This window comes from Penicillium mononematosum (genome assembly GCF_028829835.1).
Source record: "Penicillium mononematosum strain IBT 11891 chromosome Unknown utg000005l:1.0-9366267.0:1.0-9372171.0, whole genome shotgun sequence".
Taxonomy (NCBI): domain Eukaryota; kingdom Fungi; phylum Ascomycota; class Eurotiomycetes; order Eurotiales; family Aspergillaceae; genus Penicillium; species Penicillium mononematosum.
In genome coordinates this window covers 3,411,236-3,428,601 of record NW_026643275.1, presented here as the reverse complement: position 1 = coordinate 3,428,601, position 17,366 = coordinate 3,411,236, and the positions used below count along the sequence as shown (strand labels likewise).

At 49.6% G+C, this 17,366-nt stretch overlaps 8 protein-coding genes across 8 annotated transcripts; 3 read left to right on the top strand and 5 right to left on the bottom strand.

Moving 5' to 3' along the window:
- Positions 1–600: 600 nt before the first annotated feature.
- N7519_009414 (uncharacterized protein) lies at positions 601–2,667 on the bottom strand (the record flags this gene model as incomplete). The annotated part of the gene is made up of 6 exons (XM_057296187.1): positions 601–1,006; positions 1,104–1,346; positions 1,398–1,594; positions 1,649–2,265; positions 2,330–2,414; positions 2,479–2,667. 6 exons carry the CDS (start codon positions 2,665–2,667, stop codon positions 601–603), a joined length of 1,737 nt encoding a protein of 578 aa, XP_057144069.1.
- A 643-nt stretch (positions 2,668–3,310) lies between these two features.
- Positions 3,311–4,453, bottom strand: N7519_009413 (uncharacterized protein; the record flags this gene model as incomplete). The annotated part of the gene is made up of 5 exons (XM_057296186.1): positions 3,311–3,760; positions 3,822–3,903; positions 4,006–4,083; positions 4,153–4,300; positions 4,381–4,453. 5 exons carry the CDS (start codon positions 4,451–4,453, stop codon positions 3,311–3,313), a joined length of 831 nt encoding a protein of 276 aa, XP_057144068.1.
- Positions 4,454–4,813: 360 nt separating this feature from the next.
- Positions 4,814–5,260, top strand: N7519_009412 (nuclear transport factor 2 family protein; the record flags this gene model as incomplete). The annotated part of the gene is made up of 1 exon (XM_057296185.1): positions 4,814–5,260. The coding sequence occupies one exon, from the start codon at positions 4,814–4,816 to the stop codon at positions 5,258–5,260; it is 447 nt and encodes a 148-aa protein (XP_057144067.1).
- Positions 5,261–5,904: 644 nt separating this feature from the next.
- Positions 5,905–7,344, top strand: N7519_009411 (aldehyde dehydrogenase; the record flags this gene model as incomplete). The annotated part of the gene is made up of 1 exon (XM_057296184.1): positions 5,905–7,344. The coding sequence occupies one exon, from the start codon at positions 5,905–5,907 to the stop codon at positions 7,342–7,344; it is 1,440 nt and encodes a 479-aa protein (XP_057144066.1).
- A 494-nt stretch (positions 7,345–7,838) lies between these two features.
- On the bottom strand, positions 7,839–8,862 carry N7519_009410 (uncharacterized protein; the record flags this gene model as incomplete). Its single annotated transcript, XM_057296183.1, has 4 exons — positions 7,839–8,509; positions 8,562–8,583; positions 8,632–8,713; positions 8,768–8,862. 4 exons carry the CDS (start codon positions 8,860–8,862, stop codon positions 7,839–7,841), a joined length of 870 nt encoding a protein of 289 aa, XP_057144065.1.
- A 603-nt stretch (positions 8,863–9,465) lies between these two features.
- N7519_009409 (cupin domain-containing protein) lies at positions 9,466–10,611 on the bottom strand (the record flags this gene model as incomplete). The annotated part of the gene is made up of 3 exons (XM_057296182.1): positions 9,466–9,770; positions 9,835–10,269; positions 10,323–10,611. The coding sequence occupies 3 exons, from the start codon at positions 10,609–10,611 to the stop codon at positions 9,466–9,468; spliced, it is 1,029 nt and encodes a 342-aa protein (XP_057144064.1).
- A 300-nt stretch (positions 10,612–10,911) lies between these two features.
- Positions 10,912–11,978, top strand: N7519_009408 (fumarylacetoacetate hydrolase family protein; the record flags this gene model as incomplete). The annotated part of the gene is made up of 4 exons (XM_057296181.1): positions 10,912–11,379; positions 11,459–11,530; positions 11,557–11,809; positions 11,911–11,978. The coding sequence occupies 4 exons, from the start codon at positions 10,912–10,914 to the stop codon at positions 11,976–11,978; spliced, it is 861 nt and encodes a 286-aa protein (XP_057144063.1).
- A 411-nt stretch (positions 11,979–12,389) lies between these two features.
- Positions 12,390–14,758, bottom strand: N7519_009407 (putative MFS transporter; the record flags this gene model as incomplete). Its single annotated transcript, XM_057296180.1, has 3 exons — positions 12,390–13,813; positions 13,839–14,477; positions 14,554–14,758. The coding sequence occupies 3 exons, from the start codon at positions 14,756–14,758 to the stop codon at positions 12,390–12,392; spliced, it is 2,268 nt and encodes a 755-aa protein (XP_057144062.1).
- Between the last annotated feature and the right edge of the window lie 2,608 nt (positions 14,759–17,366).

The following is a 17,366-nucleotide window of genomic DNA, read 5'->3' as shown; positions in this document are numbered from 1 at the left end:
AGAGAAAGAAGAACTTGCAAGGTTTACCTTGTCGCTTGGCGCGGAGTTCCATCAGATAAGATGGTCCAGATCGGGGGGTTATGCCCGAAAGGGGTCTAGCGCGGCCTTATCTACTCCAATTCGGGGCAACATCGGTGAATTTGACTCACTTTAGTCGCTTCAACGTTTTCAAGTGGTGGGATAGGGTTGAAAGAATTTCTCGGCTTTTGTCCGAGCTATACGTAGTCAGCTTGCGCTATTATTTCTTTTAGACCCGCTCGGATTCTTTAACCCGGTTATATCTCGGGTTCAGATTATACCATTTTATCTCGAGAGTGGTCCAAGTCAGTCTCACCAGCACCACTTTTTTCGACTTCCACAATTTGTACAAGGACTATGGTGTCATTAAAAATTCAAATATTGATATAGTTAATGCTCGTTAATATACTACCGAGGTCTATTCAAGCTACTTAATCACCACTGACCGATCTCCTTCAGCCCCTTTGAACGCTCCGCCTATAAACTACCTCCAAATGAGACATCGAAAAGAGATGTCGAAAACAATCCCACAGTGGGGCCCTCCCAAGGTATACGTGCAATCAACGAGAAAAGAAGACACAACTACACTTTTTCCGTCTGCCGGTCGCTGCCATCCCCATGTTGAATTAGTGCTGCTACGTACTCCCCATTGCTCTCATCGACACCACCGATCAAAAAGCACAGAATCAGCGCCACACCGCCGAATCCCAACGTAGAGAGAAAGACAGTACTATACGCCTGGGAGTTTCCCAGTTGGAAGGCAGATTGGATCAGCGCGATGGCCCCAGCAGTCAGACCCGGAATGCCCTCGCCTACCCGGTTGGTTCTTGTCAGGTTTGCGATGAGCTGGGGGATGAAGGATTCGGGCACTCCTGCCGACAGCGCGACTGGAGTGACGGCGGCGGGAATCGTCTGCAACAGACGATTGTTCAGGATAGTGTTATACATTGCTACCGCGACCGAAGTGCCCGCCAGGCGAATGCATCCACTAAGACCACCGGCGGTGCCCAATGCTTCCTGGTTTTTGATTGGGAAGGTCGTCATGGGCAGGCCAATTCCATCCGCCATGCCGATCACGAGGTTACCCGTAACGAGCATGCCCACCGTCAAGTCTCAGGTTGAGTGGGTTGGCCGCACAGGCCGCAAGCAGCCCCGTGCCGATGAATGTGCCCACGATGACTAGTGGTTTGGCCGGTAGCCAGTTTGCGAAAAACGGGCCCGCCATCTGGCCTAGCGCGAATGACATGGTTACCAGTCCCGACATGGTCGCGCTGGTGGCTGGACTTAGAGTGGGGTAGAGGATGGCAACTGCTCTGGGCCAGATAATGCTGGTATATATTAGGATGAGTCTCCATCAGGGTCAAAGGGTTGGCACGTACCCAAAGGCATAAAAGTTCATGGCTTCAATCGCACACCAGACCACGCAAGAAGTGTACTTGACGTTTTTGAACAATTGAAGGGGAAGGTAAGGTTCTTCCAGCGATGATTTCAACTCATAAGCTATACAGACGGCGAGAATGGCGACGCCGGAGAGCAGGGTTCCCAATACCTGTCCGCTCTTCCAGGGGTAGATCGACTTTTATGCTCGTTAGCGATCACATCAAGCTTGATAACAGAGCCATGCACTTACGCCACCCCAGTTTAACCCAATTAGGAAGAGGATCATGCCGGCCGAAAATAATACAAGACCAATGAAGTCAAACTCGCGAACCATTTGTTTGACAGTTTTATCGCGGTGTAACATGTGGAAGGATGGCGGGTGGTAGAAGAAGAACCACAGCGCTACCGACAGAGCGTTCAACGCAGTCAGGTAGTAGAAGCATCCGCGCCATTGCACTGCAGTGTTATTCTGGAATCTTCGGTCCAAGAATGTTCTAGTCGCAGTCGTCAGCAACTCCAGTTTTACTGCACAGAGATCCCGATGGGTACTTACTGTTGGCAAGGTCCACAGAAACAGTCCGGAGTTGGCGATGAAGCGCCTCTTCATGGGCACAATCTCGGACACGACCCAGAAGAAAGAGCACTGAAAGCCCGCGGCAATCCCGATCAGGGTTTCCCCTGCGATGAGCTGCCCGATAGTGCCGGCTCTCGCACCGACGATACTGCCAACCAGGCCGATGACTGACCCGATAACGAAGAACCAACGGCGGCCAAACAGGTCACTCAGGCGGCCGGCCAGCATGAGCACGATGGCCTGGGTCAAGGAATAGACAATGCCGACCCAGTTAATGTCACTCGATCCGGATCCTACACCCTTTCTCGTCAGTAGCGCTCCGAAGATATTGAATACTCGCGTCCAGAATATATATACCTCCGAGGTCGTTATTGATATCGGTCAGAATCGGCGCTACCAACGCATACCCTCCAGTTCCACATGCAAAAGCGACTCCAATGGCCTATTCAATAGCTGTCAGTGTCTGGAAAGTAGACAGGGTATTGAAAAGGGGTAAAATCCCATACACAGTAACTTCCGATGAAGTATGGGCTGTAAAAGTACCCTTTAGGCAACTCAGCCTGCTCCCTTCCCATGGCTTCGGGAACGCGGTCAGTCTCGACATGTTGCTCTTGGTGAGTCATGTTCGCTGTTTCGAGGTGGTCAACCTGTAGCCCGTTGCCATCTTCATTGCCAGTGGTAGACAGAGAACCCATGTTCTTGTGCCTCGTGCTATCGAGTAAGTTCAAGACCGATTGATAGGCAAGATATATAGGAATGGCAGGGATTGAGACGTCCAATGGAGCTATGCATTATGTGCGGCTTTGTAGAAGGGAACGAGTTGTTCATAGGTACGCACCCCAGACGCCACTGTCGCGACCCCATGGGGTGCAGGGGTCTAGAAGGGGGTTAAGGTTTGGATGCGCTAATTCTCGTGTTTTGAGAGGTTAGGGATTGAGCCGGACTCAGCCGCGGATTCAGCCGCTGCTCTATTCGGGACGGATCTCCACGGGTTGTTCCATGGACTGGATAAGAGTTAGTCTCGCTAGTGCTCTTGGCGGGGGATACTTTTTGGGGAAAAAGTATCGATCAATGGCGGAGGTTGGGAAGTCCACGGGTCACAAAAAAGGCGTTACGTGGGCGAGAAATCCGGACAGACCAAATTATGGACGAACAAAGAACAAAGAAAGGCTATCTACACTGTGAGGTAATCTCAGGCACCAATCACACCCCAATGTGCTGACAGAAGGTCCTATGTTGGCTATCAAATGTCGCGGTAATTATCTAAGAACTCCTTAATTCGCGGATTTATTCATTTCGTCTGCACTATTTGGTAGCTCTGCTATACACAATATCATCTCACAATCTTCCAGCGTGGAGCCCGCCGCTGATGACTAGATTGCTTCCAGTGGTATACAACGATGCATCCGACAGGAAATAAATGGCAGCACCCTTGAGATCCCTGCGATCGCCCATCCGTCCCATAGGAACAGCATTCCGCATGATCGTAGCCAACTCCGGGCGATTCGTGAATTGACTGACCGACATGTCGGTGATAGTGTGCCCGGGGGAGATCATGTTTACGCGAATGCCCTTCGGTGCTAGTTCAACAGCCAAACCACGAAGCAACCCATTAGCCGCTCCTTTGGATGCCGAGTAAGCTGTCAATCCCTGGCTCTCGACGCCACTTTCCGTCGCGATACTCCCGATGAGAATAACGCTACCCTTCGGGGCGAAGTCATCAGAGGTGGGCTGATTTTTGAGCATCGCCTTCACCGCTAACTGCACGGTGAAGAAGAGTCCAACGCTCTATATCGGTGTTATTGGTCAGCCCATGGAGAAGGATGATAGCGTCTTCTTTTTTACGTACATTGACCATCTGGAGCCGAACCACCTCTTCCCATGTATGATCGACAAAGGCCTTTTCGACGCAGATACCTGCACACGCTATCCTATTGAATTTTAGCAAATTGAATGTAATTGGTGATCTTGTGGCAAAGGGCGTGACGAAAAACGATGAATAAACTGGACGGCAATGGACGGAAGGAGCTTACACGCCATCAACCCTCCCAAACTCTGCTAAAATTCCATCAAATGCTTTGGTTACCAGCATCTCGTTGGTGATATCGACCCTGTATAAATAATTCCCATGTTAGAAACAGTAAACCAGACCAAATGCCAATCACATATGAATAGCACACCTGAAATACTTCACCCGACTCTCCTTGTGCAAGCCTTGAATCTCGCGCAGATCAAGGTGAGGCACCTCACGATAGTCAATCACTGCAACATGGCCACCAAACTCCACGACGGCCTTGACTAGAGCGAGCCCGATGCCATCCCCACCACCTGTAGTTGTATCAGCTATGGCTTGTGGCTCTGCACCGAGTTGTACTTAACTGTGATTACAACCACCTTGTTTCGCAAACTATGGAAATCGTCCACGGTGCTGGTGGTCTTGTACGACAGCAGCGATTCTTGGATAGCCGATTGCGAAGCCATTGTTATCAATTTCACAGGTCAATCTTGAGTTAATTTTATCTTAGAAATTATGGCCGCTGATCCGCTTGCTGGTGGTACTGGGATCTGATCTTATTGTACAACAGCAATGGATTAATAATGCGGCGCGAGACGGAGTATGGATGGCATCATTGTTTGATGCCGGAACTCAGCCGAAGATCCCGAGGAAGGGATATTTAAGTCAGGTCCCAACACCTCTAGTATTGGTAACCACGCATTAAATTCTCTTGTGATCGTGCACCCTCGACGAAGTCTCATCTGACCATTGCACCATCCTCACTGCAATTCTCCAATAACAACCACAACAACCGCTCCTTCTCAATATTCGTTTCTCTCATCACCATGGGAACCAAGAAATTCACCGCTCGTGAAGTGCTAGACGCTTTCTACAAGGCAGAGCGAGAGTACATGCAGGCTACACCAGAGCAGCGTGACTATGCCAGCATCGCAGCTACTCTAGCTCCAAATGTTCGTATGGAGCAGACATCCGCCCTGCCATACGCCGGTGTCTACATCGGGCCAGACGGCATGCAAGACTGGACGCGCCGCATGGCCGATTACTTCGAGGTTGTGGACGTGCAAAACCCGGAGATCTTTGAGTGCGCTGGGTCCGAAAAGATCGTCGTCTTGTCGAATGTCCACTTTAAGGTCCGCAAGACTGGCAAGGAGATGGATTTCCCTTTCTGTCAGGCTATCACTGTCGACCTCGAGCGTGGCGTCATTGTCGAATTGAGGCCTTTTTACTGGGACGTGGCGGAGGTGAATAAATCTCTGGGATATTCTCCATGATGGTATTCAAATCAGCAGATCGGTTATACTGGGTGGCAACGTGTGTGGGAATGGAGCGTGATACTGGTCTAAACAACATGTATGGAGTGATGTGTTCGAAGAAAGTAGATACATAGAGGAACAGTACGCTATAGAATTCTACAATTTTTCAAACGAGGTTCATGAATATATCGATACATTAGAGTATAGCATACTGTGAATAAAAAACAAATAACATACGCTGTAGGTGGTAACCTCTATGGAATGCTATTCAGGAAATGTAGTGGATGCGCAAGTATTGTTTTATTTTCTAAAATGATATCACCACCTGGGGAACCGCAACTGATTACAAATACCCCCGGAAAGGTCCCGGTAAATCCGTAAGACATCGTGCGGATAATAGGAGATATCCTGTCTCTTGATGTAAGTAGTAACAGGTTATTTCCCGGCTTTCCCCCGTCTTGTTAGGGGATGCACGGAGTGCAAGAGGACCGTCAAAATGCCACTTAAAGCCAGATTATTCAATAGCCCATGGCTAAATAAACATCCTTTGTGAAAACTAAATTGGATAATCTCCCCCTTATTTGTTCTGATCCATAGCCTACTAGCACAGGGCTTCATACGGTTGTTTCATTTATCATACCGGAAACGAGAAACCCAAGAAGATGAGCCTCGCTTTCAACACCGATTCTATCGTCCCACTATGGCTGAACGGAGCCCAGCGCGTGACAAAGGCCACCTTTGACGTGGTCTCACCCGTCTCCCATCAGGTCTTATGGAAAGCCTCTGCGGCTGACGAAGGCGATGTCGAAGATGCGATCGCATCAGCCGCTACAGCCTTTGAGACATGGCGATGGACAAAGCCCCAAGAGCGGCGCGAGATCTTCTTACGAGCCTACGAGCTCCTGAAGGAGCGTCGGGATCAGAACATGGCATACAGTACCACAGAGACCGGGGTGCCACCGGTCATGTTTGGATTCGAATACAACGGTGCCATCGATATCTGTCTGCAGCTGGCCGGCCTGTCCGCGCATTATGGCACCGTAGTCGATCCTGACGCAAATGACACCAGTGCAGTGGTCATCAGTCAACCGTATGGCGTGGTGTTGGGAATTGGTCCCTGGAATGCTCCCCATACACTCGGCATGCGCTCCTGTCTGTTCCCTCTCGCTGCTGGAAACACAGTCATCCTGAAAGGCCCCGAGCTGGCGCCAGCAACATACTGGCATTTCGTTTCGATTCTGCATGAAGCCGGTCTCCCGGCTGGCTGTTTGAACACCATCTATCATCGACCAAGTGGCGCTGCCGCCATCACAAAGCAGCTCATATCGCATCCAGCCATTCGAAAGGTGAATTTCACCGGTAGCACCGCTGTTGGGTCTATTATTGCCGGGCTTTGCGGACAATATATCAAGCCCTGTCTGCTTGAGCTGGGCGGGAAAGCAAGCGTCATTGTCTGCGAGGATGCAAACCTCGAACTGGCCGCAGAGCAATGCGCGTTGGGCGCTTTCAGCCATGCAGGTCAGGTCTGTATGAGCACTGAGCGCATCATCGTTCATGACAGTGTGGCCGACCGCTTTCGTCCGATCCTGAAGGCGGCGATCGAGCGTATCTTTGGTGCGGGTCAGCCGGCGCCCGTTCTCATCAATGAGAAGGCCGCAGCTAAAGTGCGTGGTCTCGTGCAGGATGCAGTTACGAAGGGGGCAAATCTTTTGTATGGTTCTTTATCCGATGCGAATGAGGGGGTGAATCGCCTTCTACCCATGGTGGTTGAGGATGTTCAACCTGGCATGGACATCTACTACAACGAGTCCTTTGGGCCGTCTGTGTCACTCTACACTTTCACAGATGATGAACAAGCACTGAAGCTGGCCAACGATACCGCGTATGGCCTCACGGGAGCAGTGTTCACAGAGGATCTACGACGCGGACTCAGCCTTGCCAAACGACTGGAAACTGGAGCAGTGCATATCAATAATATGACCATTCACGACGAGGTTTCGTTGCCCCATGGTGGTGTGAAAGACAGCGGTTTTGGGCGGTTCAATGGGCCTGACGGGCTGAGGGAATGGGTGAAGACGAAGTCGATTACCTGGCGGGACTGATAATTTATGGGAAATTGGAATCAGCTGGATGTACCGTGTCTGTTCATCGTCTTTTGAGCTAGATTTATATATCAAAGTTACGTGACGCTTCAATGAATTTAGAAAAGAACATATCTACAATACAATCCATTGAGTTAATAAGTGGTCTTCATATATAAAATCAGGAGAGTATGAGAGTACTTGTCAACAAGGTACTACCTAGCCATAGTCTTCCATTATCCTTATTTAACCTCCAGAATGGGAGAGCAGAAGACATGTCCTGAGTGATAAGGAAATCTAGATATTGTACTTTCAAGTGTAGGTCACAAGGTGCCAGGTAAGAGTTGGCAGGGTCAATCACTACGCCAATCAATAAATTTGACATACAAAAGCGACATAAGTGACTTGGAGAAGTATCAAGGTATGTATAGATAGTAATTCAAATTCAAAAGGCCGTACGTTTCATAAATATAATCGAATCATCGTTTGCTGCAGCCCTGCAGCCCTTGCATCTACTAGTCTGAGATTCGTAAAACTGCCCTCCCTGCCACCGTCCCGTGCTCTAACTTGTCCATCACATCGCGCAGCTCCTGGAAAGTATAGGTCTGTACATGCGGTCTCACCTTTCCTTGCAGCACGAGATCCATCAACAACGGCATTTGAGCGCTGTTGCCCACGGTCGATCCAATCACCCGTAAGCCGCGGACGAGTACCTCAAAGGGGTTGAGCTGTAGTCTGTATTCAGCTGGCGGAATACCTACGCAGACAAGCCTGCCCAGGTTGCGCAGCATTGCGAGAGCGCTATCGTAGGCCGACGGCGCACCGGTAATGCAGATGACGGCGTGCGCCCCAATGCCTCCCGCGGCAGCGCGCACATCGTCGACGAGAGAGGCACCGCTTTGGCGAAAATCGAAAAAGTGGCGCGCCCCAGAATCCCGACAGATGTCTTCCTTGTCCCCCGAGTCGATGGCGATCACTTGTAAGCCCATGCTCGTCGCAATCTGTACTCCTAAATGACCTAAGCCACCACCGGCTCCAGGGATGACCACAAAGTCGCCAGCGCGCAGCTCAGCGCGTGAGAGCGCACCGTACATGGTGATTCCACCGCATAGTAGAGGTGCGGCGAGGGCCGCAGGAACTTCTGCTGGGATTCGGGAGACATAATCGGCGTCAGCTAGGCAGTATTCTTGGTACGCGTGTTAGTATAGCGAGAAAAAGACGGCGGGACTAAGATCTACCTTGGAAAGTCCCTGGCACATTCTATCGACAATGAGTTAGCTAGCCAAGTTTGAAGGTACACGAACTTACTCTTCCTGAGTTATCCTGATGCGGACAGTGTGTGTAGTCCAGTTCGCAAGTAGCACGCTTGCGGCATGCTCGATGAAGCCATCTGAGATACTCTTTAGCATGTAGTTGTTGAGTCTTGAAACTGCCGAAAACCTACGATACGCCAACTCGACTATTTAGCAAATCCTCATCGACATCAGGTCCAACTGCAACATCCTGCTCAGTGGCAGGGGCTGCAGGGTTTGCAAGCATTATTGAGACTGCTGATTATTCCCCCTTTTCAGAATCATCTCCACAATTTGATGCATTGAATATCACAGCCAAGAGGAGATACGAGAGATGAAGTGCAGGTTCCGCGGGAGCATTGCCGACGATTTCCGGGGATGTCAGAGTTACCTAGGTGGAGAAGGCACGTGATGGTTTCCAACAGGTATGTAGAGATTGAATGGATACAAGAAGGTGTTGATACTGCTATCAAAGACTCGGGGAGAAAAAGAAAAATCCAAGACCTTTCAAACTCAAAGCAAGGCGTTTTTATAGGCTGAGTCAAACAAAGAAACGCTCGGTTTGCCAAGACCTGGGGAATGTTCGAAAGGTCCACTCCGCTATACCCCTTACGGACTAGTGCAATGTTTGAATCTCAATTGGGAATTTAATTAAACGCCTGGGCACCTGGGCACTCTCCACTATCTACTGTTAGGACGGCCTTTTCAGAATTTGAATATCTGCATTGTTCGTAGTAGTGGAAAGATCAAATTGATCTATAGTGACAGATCAGTGATATGTAGATGATTATACAAATCAATTTCAACACTTGATTCCTACAGGTTATGTATCACAATATATCTGACATTCCTAATCAGACACCAGAGATTCGACATCAACACCCTCCACGCGGTAGAATACAAGAGCGTTCAGCATTGCCTTGTCATGGAAGCGGTACAGGTAGACATCCTCTTCAGTATCCGCAAAATGCTCGTATCGGTGCCAAGAGGGAATACAGAAGGTATCTCCAGGCCCCCACGTAATGCGACCATCCCCGATGGTGGAATAACCCTTGCCAGACACAACATGGTAGACCGAAGAGGCTGTTTCTCGAATTTCTGGCGAATTCTGCCCAGCTCTGAGTCGCTCAGCTGACCCTCCCAGGACTTTGGAGACTATATATCCGTATTAGTTCTTGAATGTCTCATCATTTATTAGAAGGCTTGAAACCCAACCTACCTGGTTGGCCATCACTCTTCAAGTACTCCTTCGACGCCCAATCACCCGGGGTGTCGTCAAGGGCCTGCTTCATCTTCACCCAGGGGAACACAATGGGTGACGTGCTGGAGTCTACATCATCAGCCGGATACCGAGCGTGCTGATAATGCTCGACAAAGTGGACGGGAAAATGCCGGAAATTAGGCAGATCCAGTCCGTTCAGCCAGATCATAGGACCTGTGCCATCCTTTCCATGGTCATGCCAGTTCCACCGCGGAGTCAAGATCACATCGCCGCGCTGCATACTGATGCGCTGCCCGTGCACCGCGGTAAAGCCGCCCTGACCTTCGATGATGAATCGCATGGCAAATGCCGTGTGTCGATGCGCCTGTGCAGTCTCATTGGGCATCACTAGTTGCAGCCCTGCGTATAGTGTGTCGGTTGTGTAGGGAGCGTCTACTTGGAATTAGATCATCGCCAAATCAAAGATTGCGATGTCGCATCCTTACCTCGAGCTGGGTTCACCAACATCAACACTCTCCGCTCTGCCTGGCTCTCATTAACCAGCTCTCCAGCTCTCAACAGACTGGGTCGGATCTGGTCATAGCGCCAGACGTGTGGTACACAGCTGGGGTTCGCGAGAGGCGGGTTGAGCTTCGTCATCTGTGTCCAGAGTGGCTTGGTCTCGAGCTTCTCCAACGCCAGAACCAAACTATCGGATGTATCTATCTCCTGGTCGCTGGCCTCCACATTCTTCGAGGCATCAACCGTGGAGACGGTCTCTGTTTCAGTGGCCATGTCTTTTTTTTAATGTCACAATAGGAACCAGTTAAGAAAGGAATCCCAAAGCTGATGTGTCCAACACTACCCCGAGCAACAGCGCATTTAATACTGCTTCTGTCGAACACTGCATGAACAATATCGATATAGAGTTAGGGTCACATTGGATGTCTGCCGCGGAAGTTCCCGTAGTTCCCCGTAAGCCCCGGTATCCTTCCGGGACCTTGAACGGTGACAGAGATCGGAATCTCATTTATTAAGTGCCAGATCTAAGAGAACGGATCACTGATTTGTGTGCAACCAGAATCCAATTCAACAATGAGAGTCGCGTGGCAACGATTGATCAGATTCCACGCCGTGGATGGCCGTATCCTTCAGGGCGATCCCATCCTGTGCAAACCGGATTTGGACCTGGGATACGTTACTGAAAAGGATAAACTACAGGCCCGAGTCATTGTAGGCGACGAAATTTTCGATGAAACTGGTGTGACGCGAGTTTCCGACGAGATAGTGACAGTTCGAAGGATCTTGTCTCCGCTTGCACCGTCGGATGTGCCAACTATCCGCTGCGTTGGGTTGAATTATTTAAAGCATAGTAAGAGGGAAATCAACCAACCTGCAGCAAATTTCAGAGAGCTGATTACCGCAGTCCAGCAAGCAAAGCGGATGCCGCCGCCCTTTCCCTTCATCTTCTTCAAACCGCAGACGACGATTTTGGACCACGGCAACAACGTGGTTATTCCAAAGATTGCTCAGAATGACCAGGCCGGCTATGAAGGAGCGCTGGTATGTATTCATCAGCGTCCGGGCTTGCTGTCTGATCAGTTTCGTGCATTCAAAGACGTCGACCTGACTAAGTATCCAGACCATCGTCATTGGGAAAGACGCAAAGGACGTTTCTCAAGAAAATGCCCTTGATTACGTCGCCGCTTATACGGTAGGCAATGACATCTCGTCCCAGAGTGTGCCGGACGTATTCCCCAATGGGGCTTCTCCAAGGGGTTCGACACGTACGCGCCAATTGGGCCTTGTCTTCTGGCCAGTGGTCTCGTCGACGACCCGAAGAATCTGCATCTCACCACTATCATTGATGGCGAGGTGCGACAAGATGAGTCTGTCGACGATCTGCTATTCGATTGCCGGTATCTCATTTCGTACCTATCTCAGGGCACGACTCTGCAGAAGGGCAGCATAATCATGACAGGCACGCCTGGTGGTAAGCTAGTATACTATTCTAGAATATATATCAGCTTCTGACTTATGTCTCGAAATATAGGGGTAGGGGGAGATATGAAACCCCACGATGGCTGCAACCAGGCACGCAGATCGAGGTGCGTATCTCCAAGATTGGGACACTTAGGAATGGAGTTGTGTTTGCTGAATAGATATTGGTAGAAATATTCTATATGAGTACCACAACTAAAATACTTATCTATGTAACGCTCTTTCCACCCTACCCGAGAGTACTGGTCATCCTAGCTCCTCTCTGAGCTATCATCAGCTTGCCAATGCCATCATTACCTTTTCAGCCAGCTCTAGTTTGGACGAAGATATCATTAGAAATTCCAATACTAATATAATGCTCGTTACTATACTCCATTCAAGTGACTAGCATTCGCTAGTGGCCCATCCTCTCAAGACTACCAGGACCCCCAGATGGAACATCGGAGAGATGCCTTCAATAATCCCCACGGTAGTGGCCCTCCTAAGATACATATAATCAATGAGAAATAAATAAAAAGCAATGCAAAAGATATAAGATCCATGGATATTCCACGAATATTAAATCAGCCAAATTAAAGCCGCTCCATGAGCCGCTTGCGCACCGTCCACATACGAGCTCGTTTGCCGTACAGGTACATGGGGATCGACATGAGCATGAAGAAGAGCTGTATGCCACCGATAGACAGGAACACAGTGCGTGAACCATTAGCATCGAGCCAGTCCACGATGAAAAGGGAGAAAATCAGGCCGTGGAGGATATCTGCAAGAAAAACCGTTAGATCAGACACAACGACCAAAAAGAACGAAGGGCAGTTCAACATACTCTTGCTAAAGTTCAGCGTCACCAGCGCCTCGCCAGCATACTGGCGATAACTATCTACACAAAAGGTGATAACAGTCGTGCTGCCCAAGCAGCAACCAAACGATATCAATCCAAAGAAAATAGTCGGGACAATCCAAGAGTCGCCGATCTCAGCACTCCACCCAAAAGCCATCAGACCGATGACAGTAGATAGAGCGATGGGAATTGCCATGACGAGACGAAATTCAGGCTCGTAGATGCCGCCATTGCGTCTGGTCATAAACCGCGCGATCACGTCCGATACTTTGCCTGCCACTGCAGTTCCCAGGAGACCGCCGACAAACGGCGATATATAGATCAGGCCTGTCTGCAGCGAGGTGAAATTATAGTGATCTTTGCTTTGGAAGATATGTGCAACCGACTCTGAAAGCACGATCAGCCACCCAACAGAGAGTGAGTAAACCACTGTTGACCAGAGAACCGCTGGATAAGCAAATAGAACAAATGGCCGCGCGGCAACTCGGACCCAGCTGTCTTGCGCGATTCGGCCGTTCCAGACCTTGAGTAACTGGGAGTAGGGGATCTTCGGACGTTCACGGAGTCGGTTTGTGTATTGCAGGGTTGCTGTCAGCGGTGTGCTGGCAGGCTCTAGTGACTCCGTCCTCGCAGGCGATACCGCAACCCGTCGAGCTGTCTCCAGGTCATCTGGATGTGCGCCAGGTACAAGGGCCTGAGGTAGTGGTTGGAGGAAGTCATCGCCTTTCTCATTAGATGGGGTCGGCGGGTTAGTGGTGCTTTGTTCTCCATTGGTAGTATTGCCGGTCTCGGGAACGAGATCTGACTTTTCAGGCTCGACTGTGTGGTCTCCCTCTACTGGGTGGTCATCCGCGAATCCAACATGCGCATGCTTGGACTTCTTCGGTGCCAATGCTGGATCATTCAGATCCTGTTCGGTGGACTCGTCCTGAGGTTGGACATACGGGCGCCTCCCGCGGAAGCCGTGGGAAACAATGTCAGAGACACTGCGACCAGGTCCACGCGGGCGCTTCTGCTTGGGCACACGCGGCCGGGGTGTGCGATCCCAAAATGTTTCGGGCACGAAGAAGAAGAGCAAGACTAGGCACATGCCTACAATCATGGCGACAATCCAAAATACCCAGCGCCAGCTCAGGCTTTCGATGATGGCGGCACTCACTAGGGGGGATCAGGTTCTTTCCACCTAGTAGCAAAAGTGTGTATATCCCCACTCGATAGGCTCGTTCGTGCAAGAAGTAGATCTCCGCAATTGTAGCAGATGGAAGACACTCGACTGGGCTCACGGCAAGCCCTTGGAAAATACGAGCGACCACGAGACTTGGGTAGTTCGGCGACGCTGCGCACCAAACTGCCGAGACCACGAACAGAGTCGCTCCCAAGAGGTAAACCGGTCGTTTCCCGTATAGAATGGCAGTGGGTGACATCACAACAGACCCCAGGCCCAGACCTAGCATATAGAACCCGGTGGTGAAAGCCACCTGCTGTGTACTGACATCGTACGCAGCTGCAACGTCGTTAAACCCTGCCGCCAAAATGGGGGTCATGCCGCCTCCCATCAAACAATAGAAGCCTAGCGAGACCAATGCGGCGTCTCGCTGCCATACAGGCCAGTTCAAAGGGTCATTTAGGGAGTCGTCCGGCTGGGGATCAAGCACAAATTGTCCGTCCGCTGTTTTCTTCTGCGTTGGAACCGCCGACCGGGTTCGAGAATTAGACCGCGAGGGACGATAAGACGACGTTATAGACGATGTCGATGTCCGGTGCGGCTGATGCCTCATTCCCAAAGGTTCATTGCGATTGGATGATAGGAGAAGTACCGTCCCTAAAGCATGGCAGGCACTTGTCAGACCCCGTTTCATAATAATGCTTCTCTGCGTGAAAGGGGATTCTCTACTCACCCGGAACTTCGTCGGTCTCTTTATCACTCAGGATTCCCAGTGTCGACTTGGAGCGATAAGTCTGGCCCTCGCCAGACTCGGGATCTTCTTTGGCCTTTCCTCCAAAGACTCGTCTCCAGCGGGAGGCAGTTGGCTGCGACTGGACAGGGTCTGAGCCCGTGCTTTCCTCCATTGTAGCAGAACGGTCTTCTGCTGGTGATGCCATGTTCTTTTCGAGAACTGGGAACGAAGCGCTCGGCTGACGCCGTTTGCGAAAACAGTGTGCTAAACATTCCATTGTTAGCCAGAGTCACTTGTATCTAACAAACAAAGAGGAATCCCTTCAAGTCACCAGGGCACAGCCCGGGAGTAACTCACATTTATCTCAGACAGCCACCAGGGGGTACTGGAATCCGGTAACAAGCCCAAAAATGCAGCTGGTGAAAACGAGCAAGTATAGACGACGTGCTAGCAGTAAGTAGATAAATTACCCACAAAAGGATAAGTGAAGTATGTGTTGCTGGGTCTTGCGAAAGCGATCAACGCTTCTGGATTAACGCAAGAGGCAGCAGATGAGCACCACTTAAAGGCATAGCTTAATGAAGCAGGAAAGATGAGAAACGAAGTAGGACAGAAGTGAGAGATCTGTCGAGTAATATATAGGGTCTTAGTTCCTTTCGGGGTCCATGCGATAAGCTCTTTGGTATATCACGCGGTTAAAGACAAAGAAAAAGCCCTGGAGGTGATCGACGATCCCATGTGGCAGTGGGGGGAGGCGGTGAGACCTCTCGGGGTACTCGTTGAGTACCTTGACCGTCGCTTGGTGGCGAAGGTCAAAGCAAGTAGCCTCGAGGTACTATGTTTTTGATTTTTATCAGTTATTCAAATCTCACATGTACAGATGGATAACTACATACATGTATGTACTTGATGAATCTGATGACGCGAGTCCGATAAACCCGTTTTCGGGCAATGCTAAGCTCCCCACAATATGTCGTGAACAATGCACCTCATGGGTCAACATTCCGTGTTGATAGGTGGATCTCCAAGGTGAGGCCACATATTGCAAGATAACGGGGAAAACCATAATACCACACTCGTATATATTGGTAACACATTTCATACCTGTCAGTACTCTACAATGCAAGCCACTCACACTCGAATCTTCCCAGTCGCCGAATGCGCCCGTCCATTCCTGGGTTATGCCAAGCCGTTCAAATCCGGCGCTTGCCGCGAGAGTTTCATTTCACGTGTGTCCATATAAATGTTTTTCACCGAATAATAGTATCGGTCACTACTCAAGATACTGTTCCGAATGTCTCATTGTCTCAGCTGACCACCGGGAGGTGTTGGCTACCGTCATTGTGCAGATGTCGAATTGCGGGGAAAGGAGCCCCAGCTTTGGTATCTTCATGGCGTTGGATATTAGTATCTCCCTTCGTTAGTGCTCGGGCTGGCATGGCGTCATGGATCAGACTATGGCTACTGATCTACAACCTTATATATCGTGTTTGGAAGAGGAGCATCCAACAAGCCAGTTGCGCCCACGCGTATTACCGCTTCTGGGGACGCCACCTGATGTTAGTACAAATGATCAGCTGGGATCGACAGACTCGTTTTGGATCCTTTGATTCTTCATATTAGGCACTATCTATCTGAAATTGTGGTCGGATTAAATAACTTGTCACGTCGATTCATGGCCTTGTCCGCTCTTTTCATGGTTGAAACACAACATCAGACGTCCGCTTATATGTCTATTTAGTGGTCTTTTGAGTAGTCTCAGGGAGTCTTTCTCTCATCGAGCCATTCGCTGATTACCCATGTTCTAGAAGGTAATGAAAGGGTCGGATGGGCTGGAGTAGTGATCTCGGTACCCACAAGACCGCCCAGAAATGAAGTCTTCGTCATTTTGAACAGATCTCTGTGAGGTCGCGAAATGAAGTGGGGGTGCGAAGGTGGAATGAAAGAAAGTGGTGAGGTTGAAGAGGGAAATGAGAAATGATAGTTGGAAGGGAAAAATGTCAGTGGTATAGTTGACGAAATGCTGTGACGGGATCGATCTCGATCTATAGAAGTTTTCAGCCTCGTACTTTTTCTCACTCTATCTTGTTTGCTACTTTCTCGTTGACCTTTTATCTATATCTCTAGTAAAAGGAGTAGTAAGGAAACTAGGAGTGAGCTAGAAGCTGGTAAACCCTGTCTAATATGGTAATGTAGTATCTCAACCCCATATGTTCTGATTTCCTTTTAGAAACGGTCATCTTGGACCTCCGGAATGAGGGTGCTCAGACGATAATACTCTTTTTAGCTTACCCTAGAGTAGTGGGCACACTGGGGCTTCATGTCCTCCTTCAATAAACATCTAGAGAGCTATGTTGGACATGTTTTTTGTCTGATACTCGTCAGTTTCTAAGAATAGCTCACTAGTTTTTGTTCAACACAAATGATCTATCTACACATCCAAATAGAAAGTAAAGGAAGCACGGTGTATAAAGACAATGGTATTGCATAGAGTACAGTTCTCCATTCGGACATGTACAAGATACATCTCATGTATGTGTGTTGCCAATTGCGTCCAGGGGTGAATCAGATCCAGCCGATTTCCATGACAGGGGCCGTTCGCGGGCAGTCACGTGGAAACCCCCTTTGGTAATTCAAGATGAAGACGAATGCTCTTTCTTTGCTTCGAATTCTTCTGTTTGCTTATACTTCATCTTAATATTCATACTACTTTCTTGCTACTTCACATTCATTCCGAAATCTATCTTCGCGCTCGAAAAATTGTCCATCAAATCCTTTCACGCGACTTAGTGTCGTGGCATCACTCGAAGAAT